Source organism: Dipodomys spectabilis, unplaced genomic scaffold (genome assembly GCF_019054845.1).
Source record: "Dipodomys spectabilis isolate Male_0828 unplaced genomic scaffold, ASM1905484v1 ptg000207l, whole genome shotgun sequence".
NCBI lineage: Eukaryota > Metazoa > Chordata > Mammalia > Rodentia > Heteromyidae > Dipodomys > Dipodomys spectabilis.
Genome location: NW_024870884.1, coordinates 14,065,483 through 14,076,982, shown reverse-complemented (window position 1 = coordinate 14,076,982; position 11,500 = coordinate 14,065,483). Strand labels below are relative to the sequence as shown.

The following is an 11,500-nucleotide window of genomic DNA, read 5'->3' as shown; positions in this document are numbered from 1 at the left end:
GTCCCTAAGCTTTTGTGCTCAAGGCTAGCATTCTATCTCTTGAGCCACAGCTCCCCTGCTGGCTTTTTGTATTTTGAGAAGTTACTGGAGTGTCTCACAAGGGATGGCGTTGAACCATGATCCTCAGATCTAAGCTTCCTATGTAGCTAGGATTACGAGAGTGAGCCACTAGTGACTGGCTTATTATTATTATTTTAAGTAGTTGTACAAAGAGGTTCCAATTCAGTAAGTCAGACTATGAGTACAGTGCACCTTGATCAATGTCACCCTTCTCATCATTCTCCCCACCTCTCTTAGACCCAACACTCTTTCAAGCTATCTGGTTCCATTTTCATAGTTATACTTTGTATATTATGACTGTGACTGCTTATCTTTAATAATGAAAAATTAAAATCTGGGTGCTGGTGGTTTAGGCTTGTAGTCCCAGCTACTCAGGAGGCTGAGACCTAAAGACTGCAGCTTGAAGCCAGCCTGGGGAAAGGCTGGAAGTGGTGCTGAGGCTCAAGTGGTAGAGCACTAGCCTTGAGTCAAAACAGCTTAGGCACAGCTCCCAGGCCCATAGTTCAAGCCCCAAGACTAGCACAGGAAAAAAAGAAATTAAAATGTCTTAGGCTGGGCACCAGTGGTTCACACCTGTAACCCTAGCTATTCAGAAGGCTAAGATCTGAGGATCAAGATTCAAAGCCAGCCTGGACAGGAAAATCTCTTATCTCCAATTAACCATCAAAATGCCAGATCTGGAGCTGTGACACAAGTGGTAGAGTGCCAGATTGGGGCAAAAAAGCTGAACAAAAACTCTAGGCACTAAATTCAAGTACCAAAACATACATACACAAAATGAAGTGTTTAAACTAGATGCCAGTGGTTCATACCTGTAATCCTATCTTATCTCCAATTATCCACCAAAAAGCTGGACATGGCATTGTGGCTCAAGTGGTAGAGCACTAGCCTTGAGCAAAATGAGCTCAGGGACAGCACCTAGGAGTTCAAACCCCAGGACCTGCACCCAAAAATGAAAAAGGAAGTAAAAGTTTAATGGGGCTGGGATGGGACTCATGCTTAGCACGCTGGAGGCTCTTGGTTCAGTCCTCAGTACTATCACATTAAAAAAAAAAAAATCTAGGGCTGGGAATGTGGCTTAGTGATAAAGTGCTTGCGTAGCATTCATGAAGCACTTAGATTCCTCAGTACCACATGCAGAAAAAGCCAGAAGCGGCACTGTGGCTCAAGTGGTAGAATGCTAGCCTTTAGCACAGAGAAGCTCAGGGACAGTGCCCAGGCCCTGAGTTCAAGCCCAGGACTAGCAAAAAAGCAAACAAAATCCAAGGAAAAAGTCCTGCACTCTTGGTTCATGCCTGTAAACCTAGATACTCAGGAAGCTGAGATCTGAGAACTACAGTTTAAGGCCAGTTTAAGATCAGGCAGACACCAGACAGGCAGGAAAGTCTGAGACTCCAATTAACCAGCAAAAAGCCAGAAGTAGAACTCAGGTCCTGAGTTTTAAGCTCCAGTACTGGCACAATATGTATGTCTGTGTGTGCATGCACGTGCATAAATGTGTATGTATGAACTCAGTCCTGGGTTTGAAGCTCCAGTACTGGCATAGTGTGTGTGTGTGTGTGTGTGTGTGTGTATGTATATGTGAATGCATATGTATATATAAATGGAATATTTACTAATCAGAAGTGTTTAGAATGAAAATCTGTACAACTGCACAACTCATTCAGGGTATGCTTCCTAAAGGCTTGGACTGGCAGTAAAAGCTGTTTTAGGGTGCCCCTGGCTGGATTTCCTAGATAGGCATTCCTTCTGAGCACCCCTGCAGTCACTCACTGGAGTCTGATTTCTTATCAGAAGCAGGTGAAAGGTACTAGGACCCAGTGAGGGGGAACCAGCTGAGAAGAGTTCAGTGTCTTAGCTGAGTCCATGTAGTTCAAATCCTGAGCATGTCAAAGAGAGATAAAATCATTTTGACTCTTATTTTTTATCTTGTGTGTGTGTGTGTGTGTGTGTGTGTGTGTGTGTGTGTGTGTTTACTGGGACTTGAAGTCAGGACCTGAGCACTGTCCCTTAATGTTTTTGCTCAGTGCTGGTGCTCTAACCACTTCAGCACTTCCTGGGCTGGCTTTGAACTGTGATCTCCATAGCTTAGCCTCCTGAGTAGCTAGGATCACAAGTGTGACTCATTGATGTCTGGCTGGATAGAGATGAAATACATTTTCAAGTCTTTTTGCTGGTTAATTGGATATAAGAGTCTCAAACTTTCTTGTCCAGGCTGGCTTTGAATCACAACCCTCAGCTCTCAGCCTCTTGAGTAGCTAGGATTACAGGTGTGAGAGACTGGCTTTTGGCTCACTGTTCTTTAACATATGAAGAGAGGCCAGAGGAGGTAGAACTTCTTTCAATGTCCATGACTTTTTTTTTGTGTGTGTGTGGGACTTGGGGCTTGAACTCTGGGCCTGGGTGCTGTCCCTGCGCTCTTCAGCTCAAAGAGAGCACTCTACCGCTTGAGCCACAGCGCCACTTCCTCAATGTCATTTAGTATATAAGACAGGCCTCAGGTTCAAATTCTGATACACCCAAACCTCCAAATTAGCCAGGTGCTAAATAGCAGGAGAGAAAGAGACTGAGAAAGGAAATGAGAAGGAGGCAGGTGCTAGTGCCTCACACCTGTTATCTTAGCTACTCAGGAGGCTGAGATCTGAGGGTTGTGGTTCAAATCCAGCCCAGGCAGGAAAGTCCGTAAGACTCTTATCTCCAATTAACTACCAGAAAACTAGAAGTGGTGGTGTGACTCCAAGTGGTCGAATGCTAGCCTTGAGCTGAAGAGCTCAAGAACAGCACCAAGGCCCAGAGTTCAAGCCCCATGACTGACCAAAAAGAAAAAACAAAATTCTACCTTCTACATTTATGGCAAGGGGCACACACTGAGAGGCACAGAGACAATGAGCTGTTCTTGCACGCGTGGGAGACAGGAGCTGATACTGCCCTCAAGAAGACTGGTCCCCGGAAAAGCCATACAATGAAGGCCCAGGAAGGCAATTACACAGGCAGAGAAGGGTGAACATTGCAGCCAGGCCAGGGTCATGACCTCTCCATGAACGAATGTGTATAATGAGCCAAGTATGCAGCCAGGCATCACAGATTTCCTGGATGCCTTTCGGTTAAGCCTCAGGCTTCCAGGTGTACCAAGACACAGGCCGTGCAACCCAGAGGGCAATGGCAGCCACGCCTGACCTGACTAGAGAGGCTGCCCTTCATTCATGCATATCACTGTTTCTGCACCTATGTGGGAGCACAAAAGGGCCACTGGAATGTACAGTGTTCTTCCTGCCTGGCCCTTGGCTGGCAGTCATTGCTCAGGTTTCCCTCTTTTTCCTTTTTCTGTGCCAGTACTAGGGCTTGAACTGAAGGCTCTGTGATCTCACTGGCTTTATTGCTAAAGGCTGGGACCCTTACCACTTGAGCCATACCTCCACATCCAGATTTTTGCTGGTTCATTGGTAATAAGAGTGCCTTAGATATTCTTGCCTGGGCTAGCTTTGAACTGTGATCTTTGGATGTCAGCCTCCTGAGTAACTAGGATCACAGGTATGGCTCACTGGTGCCTGGCTGGACTGACTGGGACTCCATTTTCACAGCTGTCTCACAATTTTACAGGGGACCAGTGTTACCTTTAGGGAAAGGTATGCTGGTGGCACATACTTGTAATCCTATTCAAGAGGCTGAGATCTGAGAATCAAGGTTCAAAGCCAGCCTGAGGAGGAAAGACTGTGAAACCTTTTTTTTTTTTTTTTCTCTTTTTTACCAGTGCTTGGGCTGGGGCTTGAACTCAGGGTCTGGGCACTATCCCTGAGCTGCTTTTGCTCAAGGCTAGCACTCTACCACTTGAGCCACAGCACTACTTCTGACATTTTCTGTTTATGTGGTACTGAGGAATTGAACCCAGAACTTCATGCGTGCTAGGCAAGCCCTCTACCAATGAGCCATATTCCCAGTCTGACTGTGAGATTCTTACCTCCAACAAACCACCAAATAGCCCAAAGTGTTCGTGTGACTCAAGTGGTAGAGCACTAGCCTAACTAGCCTTCAGAGAAAAGGCTAAGAAATAGCATCCAGCCTCTGAGTTCAAACCCCAAGAAGCACACACATAAAAACACCCGTCCTGGGCTGGGAGGTGGCTCAGTGGTAGAGCGCTTGCCTTGCATGCATGAGGCACTGGGTTCGATTCCTCAGCACCACATTAGCAAAAAGAAAAAAGCCAGAAGTGGCGCTGTGGCTCAAGTGGTAGAACGCTAGCCTTGAGCTGAAGAGCTGAGGGACAGTGCCCAGGCCCAGAGTTCCCCACGATCAGACCCCCCCGCCCCCCAAACAAACAACAACAACAAAAAAACACCTGTCCTTTGCCAGGTGGTGGTGGCTTAAGCCTGTAATCCTAGCTACTCAGGAGGATGAGATCTGAGGATCGTGATTCAAAGCCAGCCTGGTCAGGAAAGTCCGTGAGACATTTTTTTTTGGGGGGGGTCAGTTATGGGGCTTGAACTCTGGGCCTGAGCGTTATCCCTCAGCTCTTTGGCTCAAAGCAAGAGCTCTACCACTTGAGCCACAGCACCACTTTGTTTTCTGAGTGGTTTATTGGAGATAAGAGTATCATGGAGTTTCTTGTCCAGGCTGGCTTTGAACTCAGATCCTCAGATCTCAGCCTCCACAGTAGCTAGATTACAGGCAGGAGCCATCGACTCCTGGCTCCATGAGACTCTTATCTCCAACTAACCACCAGAAAACTGGAAGTGGTGCTGTGGCTCAAGTGGTAGAGCACTCACCTTGAGCTGAAGAGCTGAGGGACAGTACCCAGGCCCAGAGTTCAAACCCCACAACCAACAACAACAACAAATCCCGTCCTGACTCTTCATCCGTTCTACTGTTCCCAGAGGACCTGGTACCCCACTGTTGGCACCAGATCCCTAAACACCCACTCCTGACAACACTCCCTGGGACTCACTTTTTTTTTTCATGTTTGAGCCTGGGACTTGGAACTTAGTACTTGCCACTTTTGCTGCCTAGTATTCTACCAACTGAGTCACGGCCCCAACACCAATTGCTCTGAAGATCTAGGTGGACTTACAGAAGCCTACCTTCTCCTCCCAGGAGGCCCTGAAGTCTCACCCACAGTTCCCCCACTCAATGTCCCTCTGCCCTGGGCTGGCTCTGCCCTGTGTGGCAGGTGAGCTGTTTCTTTAAGAGCACCTGGGGAAGGGAGGCTTCAAGCAGTTTACTAGGAGCTGACCAGCTCCCTCCAGTCTGCTGCTCTCTTGCCCTGGGCGGGGTTCTGGGTATAAAGAGCCAGAACCCACCTAAAGGTCCCCAGCCCAGCCCGCTCTTCAGACCTGCTGTCCCTTCAGCCTGGTTCAGGTAAGCCCTCAGATGAGCAGGCATTTGCTAGGACTTCAGGATGGCCAGGTAGAAGAGGTGGTCATGGAGATCCCAGAATTCTGAGTAATGAGTTGCTGTTTGTAGGTTTTGAAGACAAGTAGCTTTAGCAGCCCCTAGGGCAGTAGGGACTTCATGCTTTATGCCCTTGTGTGGTGGTGAGCTGGGGTTGGAGGAGTCAATCTTTAGTGGAAGGATCTGTGGGGTAGAGATGACATCTTTATAATCTACCAAATCCAAGCTGGGTGATGTGGCTCATGCCTGTAATCCCAGCTACTCAGGAGGCAGAGATATGAAGATCAGGGTTGGAAACCAGCCTAGGCAGTAAACATCTGTGAGACTCTCATCTCCACTTAACCACCAAAAAGCCAGAAGGGGAGCTGTAGCTCAAGTGGGAGAGTGCCGGCCTTAAGTGAAAAGTTAAAGAAATGTACCAGGGCCAGAGTTCAGCTTCAGTACTGGCACACATACTACAATCAATCAATTGATGGATCTAGGATCCAGGGTAGAGAAGAAGCAGAAGACAGATAAAAGACTAAGAGAAGCCAGTTTGGACACTGGCCTAGTTCACAAACCGCATGTCCCCTCTCATGGCAAAAGTACCCAGGTGTTTATTGTTTATTTAGTGTTGGTCCTGAGGCTTGTATCAGGGCATGGGCACTGTCCCTAAGCTTTTGTACTCAATGCTAACACTCTACCCCTTGAGCCACAACTCCACCTCCAACTCTTGCTGGTTAGATTGAAGATCAGAGTCTCATAGACTTGCCCAGACTCAACTGCAATTCTCAGATCTCAGTCTCCTAGTACCAGGCATATATCTTTGGCCTGGCAAATAGTTCATTTAACTCCACCATTATAACTTGCCAAGTTGCTGCTATTTACAGGTAACTGAAGCTCAGAGAGGTTGAGCAACAGCTAAGTCACACATCTGGTGTTGAAGAGGGAAGTGTTGGCCCCCGATCTAGGATTTCATTAAGAGACCAGAGCCAGGCAGGACAGAAATGAACAATGGCAGAGACTTCTCTGAAACCCCCAAGTGTTGGAACTCAGATTCTCTGGGAAATCAATATAAGAGCTCCAGACTGGAGTTCATGCCTATAACCCCTAGCCCCTCAGGGGACTGAGATCCTAAGGATCAAGGTTCAAAGCCAGCCTGGGCAGGAAAGTCTATGAGACCCTTATCTCCTAACTAACCAGCAAAAAGCTAAAAGTGGAGCTGTAGTTCAACTGGTAGAATGCTATCTTTGAGCAAAAAAAGTTAAAAGGACAGTGCCCAGGTCTTGAGTTCAAATCCTAGTACTGGCAAGAAAACATAACTAGTATTAGGTATATATAAAAGAGAGCAGAAAGTGGTCATGTGTGCAAGATTACCTTCTAGGAAAGTATATACACAGCTACTGTAACCCTGTTCTGCCTCTTGCCTGTCCACCCATACTAAGGGGATGAATGATGACTCCCAGACAGGTGGTTGGATTGCAGACACAGCCCCCTTCTCTTGCCTCTATATCTTGCTTTATAGCAGCCCTGCACTATACACCGACCCAAGATGGAAGGAATGACTTGTGCCTTTGTCTTCATGTTGGCAGGTGAGTCCCACAGAGACCCCACCCACTAAGGAAATGGAGACACACAGCCTGTTCCCCAAGGACGGCTTGTGTCCAATAAATGTGTGTATGTTTAAATTGTTAGCCAGATACCAGTGATTCACGCCTGTAGTCCCAGCTACTTAGGAGGCTGAGATCTGGGGGTTGAGGTTCAAAGTCAGCCCATGCAGAAAGTCTGTGAGACTCTTATCTCCAGTTAAGCAGCAAAAAGCCGCAAGCGGAGCTAACCTTGAGTAAAAAAGCTAAGGGACAGCACCCAGGCTGTGAGTTCAAACCTGAGGGATAGCACTCGCGCACACACACAAACACCACACACATTATACCACCACCACCACCAGTGGGAAGGTCCCTTCAACTTTGGCCAGTTCACCTCTCCTTAGGCAGCCTGGTGGGCCTCTCCCAATAGTGAAGTTGAAGTGTGGACACCCAAAACACAGTCCACTGTAAACCAGAACTCCTGACCACAAGTGATCATATCATCTCAGCCTCCCAATTAGCTGGCATTACAGGCGTACAATACTGTGCCCACCTACCCAAAATATTTGAATACCAGTGCCATGAATGACCATCCACTTCCTTTGCTTTGCCTACCCAGGCCTGCCTGCTTTGGAAGCCAATGACCTATTAGGTGAGTGACCCCTAGCTGCCATGCTTTCTCCTTCTGAGACCCCCACATCCAGTCTCTTAGTTCTGGTCTTTATTCTGTGTTTTTTCTCTTTCCTGCAGATAGAAGCAGTCCCTTCTACTATGGTAAGAGAGGTTTGCCTCCCTCCACCTTTTTTTTTTGTTCTGGTCCTGGGGCTTGAACTCTGGGCCTAGATGTTGTCTGAGCTATTTTGCTCAAGGCTGGTGCTCTACCACTTGAGCCACAGCTCCACTTCTGGCTTTTTGCCGGTTAACTGAAGAGTCTCACAAACTTTTCTGCATGTGTTTTTTTTTTTGTCGGTCGTGGGGCTTGAAGTCTGAGCCTGGGCACTGTCCCTCAGCTCTTCAGCTCAAGGCTAGCGCTCTACCACTTGTGCCACAGTGCCACTTCCGATTTTCTGGTGGTTTATTGGAGATAAGTGTCACTAGGTTTCCTGCCCAGGCTGGTTTTGAACCCTGATCCTCAGATCTCAGTCTCCTGATTAGCTAGGATTATAGACATGAGCTGCCAGCAACTGGCTGCATGTGTAGATTTTGAACCTCAGTCCCCAGATCTCAGCCTCCTCAGTAGCTGGGATTAAAGGTCACAGTACCTGATTTTTGCTATGGTTCCTCAGAGCCCTTCTTTCTCTGAACTTACCATTTCTTCAGAAAACCAGACACTACAAGTTGTAAAAGTTGTATCTGTTGACTGCCTTGCTTGCTTGCCCTCTCACTACCTGGATGGAAATGTCAAATGAGCAGGAATTTATTTATAAGGCAGACTGCCCAAGCAGGAGCTTGTAAATACTTGCTACAGCGCCTCAGGCTCATAAAATATTTTGAATAAAGCTGGCATTGGTGGCTCATGCCTGTGATCCTAGCTACTCAGGAGGCTGAGATGAGGATTGCAGTTCAAAACCAGTCCAAAAAGTCTGCACAACTCCAATAAACAAATCCAAAAAAGCAGTAAGTGGAGCTATAAATAGGTTCAAGTGGTAGGGGACTAGCCTTGAGCAAAAGCAGCTCAGGGACAGTGCCAGGCCCTGAGTTCAGAACTATCACCAAAGTAAACACACACACACCCTTGAGTAAATGGAGGTCACTGGGTGGGGAAGAGCTCACTATGCATGTCCCCTGTTCTGTTTCTAGACTGGGAAAGCCTACAGCTGGGTGGGATGATATTTGGAGGGCTGCTGTGTGTCGCTGGAGTTGCCATTGTCCTGAGTGAGTGTTGGGAAAAGGGTGGGGAGAGGGAGCACTCACACTTAACCAGCTCTGACTCCTCTTTTCCTTGCCCAGGTAGCAAATGCAAATGTAAGGGCAGTCAGAAGTCCAGGTAAGGCCAGCCCCCTCTGCACATGCACCTTCTGCTGTACACTGATGTGAGCATCAAGTCCCAGGTCTCAGCCAGCCAGGATAAGGCTCCTAGCTCTGTTTACTGGGCTTGCAATTGGATTGAGTCAGATATCAACTTTGAGGGACCCTAAATCAAATCTTGTATACTGGGATTGAACTCAGGGCCTGGGTGCTTCCTCTTAGCTTTTTCACTCAAGGCTAGTGCTCCACTACTTCAGCCACAGCTTTACTATTAGCTTTTTGCTGATCAATTGAAAATAAGTCTCAGGCTTTGCCATCCAGTCTTTGAACCTTCATCTTCAGAGCTTGGGCTCTTGAGTAACTAGAATTTACAAGCACCTGGCAATCTCACCCCTTCCTTATTTCCTCTCAACATGGCTCCCTCCAGGAATGTCCCAACTCCCCGGCACCACCTCAAATGCTGCTGATTCAGGAGAGCTTTCTTTAGTTCCTTTTTTTTTTTTTTTGTCTATGCTGGGACTTGAACTCTGGGTTCTCACTTTCTTGCTTGGCCTTTTTGGTCAAAGTTGGGACTCTACCACTTGAGCCAAGCCTCCATTTCCAAGGACCCCAAGATGGAGGCTAACCCCCTTGGGATTTGTGTGAAGTGGCCATGAAGTGTCACAGAGGAGGGCCACCAGGAAGGAGAAAGAAGCCCATCCCCAGTGCTAATCTGACTCCCTCCTTTCTCTAGTCCCTTACCTGAGAAGCCCATGCCACTGATCACTGCAGGTGAGTGTGAAGCTGGGGGGTGGGGGAGGCCTGGCCTGTGTCACTGAGGACCTGTCTTAATTTTGTAGGCCCTGCCAGTACCTGCTAAGTACCAGACAGCTTAAAGGGACTCCTGGGCCCCAGCTTTTGCTACCCTTTGCTGCTTCTCCTTCCTGGTTCTTCCTGTATGGCCTCCCTCTAGGACTGGCTGTTCGGTGCCCTGATCAGGGCAATGTCCAAAGCTTATTTTGGTATCCAAATAAACTGGTCTTACCTCTCCCATCTGTGTTCTTGTGGCCTTCTGTGGAGGGAGGAAAGGGTGTACTAGTAACTGTCACATTATTCCGTGTCCAGAGGCTCATTCCTGGCAATGCGCCACTTGAGAATCTCCCCTGGTTGATTCTGTCACCCACTTCATGTCCCATCACTCCCAGTCCAACAAGCCACAGGTTTTATCAAATGAATTTATAGGCTAGGCACAGGTGGCTGTGAGATCTGAGGATTGTGGTGTAAAGTCTGCCTGGGCAGTGAAGTCCATGGGACTCTATCTCCACTTAAGCAGTAAAAACCCTAACTGGGTACCTGTGGCTCATGCCTGCAATCCTACTCAGGAGGCTGAGCTCCAAGGATCGTGGTTCGAAGCCAGCCTGAAGTCCCTGACTCTTATCTCTAATCATAGAAAAAGCTAGTAGTAAGTGGCGCTGTAGCTCAAGTGGTAGAGCGCTTGCCTTGAGTTGAAGAGCTGAGGGACAACGCCCAGGCCCAGAGTTCAAGCCCCACGACCGACAAAAAAAAAAAAAAAAAAAAGCTAGAAGTGGCACTCTGGCTCAAGTGGCAGAGTACTAGCCTTGAACAAAAAGCTCGGGCAGCAACCAGGTTTAGTGGGTGGGAACTAATTGAAACTAGGTATGTCTCAGGCTCAGAAAACTTGAGGCGAGTGCAAGCCCCACTACCAGTATATAACACCTTTACAATATTCATACCTGATAACTCAGTGGTAGACATCATAGAACCTAGTTCTTTCACTGTCTCACCTGCCCCAATAAAGTCCTCAGACCAACAGTGATAGTAGCCTCCAGCTTTTTGGGGGATACCAGATAGTGCTTCATGGAGCACTGCCAGGTGCCAGTGGCTCATGCCTGTAGCCCCAGCTATTTAAGAGGCTGAGATGTGAGGATCATGTTCAAAGCCAGCTTGGACTGGAAAGCACATGAAACCCTTATCACTGTCACCAATTAACCAGAAAAAAGGCCAGAAGTGGAGCTGTAGCTCAAGTGGTAGAACACCAGCTTTGAGAAAACCCACTCCCCACCCCCCCCAAACACTAGACAGTTCCCAAGCTAGCCTAGTACTGACAGCAGGAGGGGTGGGGACAACTTATCTACACAAATCTTATGTTCCCATGGGCATGGCAAGATGCAAGCACTGGCAAACAGAAGGTATGCTTGCTCACTGCTCCTCAGGCAAGGCTGCATGGATGGAATGCAGGTGATAAGATCGTAGCCTGCAAGTACACGGGGTATGAAGTTGCAGAAAGCAGGCCTGAACAGAACCTGTGGAGGTAACTCAGGGCATGCTTAGGTACTGGGCAGTGAGGACAGTACTGTAGCATGAGTAAAAACCTGGTCCCTGCCTGGCACATTTGAACTGTGTGCTGGTCTTGGGATTGAACTCAGGGCCTGTACTGGTGCTTGGCCATTTTGCTCAAGGCTTGTGTTGCACTACTTGAGCCACAGCTCCACTTTTAGCTTTTGCTAAACTGGACCCAGTTC

General features: G+C 47.9%; 1 protein-coding gene across 3 annotated transcripts; it reads left to right on the top strand.

The window, feature by feature from the left end:
- The first annotated feature begins 5,272 nt into the window (after positions 1-5,272).
- Positions 5,273-10,007, top strand: Fxyd4 (FXYD domain containing ion transport regulator 4). 3 transcript variants are annotated; one of them, XM_042696292.1, is made up of 8 exons: positions 5,273-5,412; positions 6,953-7,016; positions 7,630-7,662; positions 7,761-7,784; positions 8,811-8,885; positions 8,961-8,997; positions 9,712-9,749; positions 9,818-10,007. In XM_042696292.1, exons 2-8 carry the CDS (start codon positions 6,977-6,979, stop codon positions 9,835-9,837), a joined length of 267 nt encoding a protein of 88 aa, XP_042552226.1. In that variant the 5' UTR covers positions 5,273-5,412; positions 6,953-6,976; the 3' UTR covers positions 9,838-10,007. The 3 variants fall into 3 exon arrangements, with proteins under 3 accessions (XP_042552226.1, XP_042552228.1, XP_042552225.1); XM_042696294.1 differs by having other exon boundaries at positions 6,891-7,016; XM_042696291.1 differs by having other exon boundaries at positions 5,275-5,412; positions 6,950-7,016.
- Positions 10,008-11,500: the final 1,493 nt, after the last annotated feature.

Excerpts from the sequence above, each read along its gene's own strand:
- Fxyd4 (XM_042696292.1), top strand. The coding sequence starts at position 6,977 with ATGGAAGGAATGACTTGTGCCTTTGTCTTCATGTTGGCAG. Across the intron at positions 7,017-7,629 it reads CTTTGTCTTCATGTTGGCAG|GCCTGCCTGCTTTGGAAGCC; the intron begins GTGAGTCCCACA and ends TTGCCTACCCAG. Across the intron at positions 8,886-8,960 it reads TGGAGTTGCCATTGTCCTGA|GTAGCAAATGCAAATGTAAG; the intron begins GTGAGTGTTGGG and ends TTCCTTGCCCAG.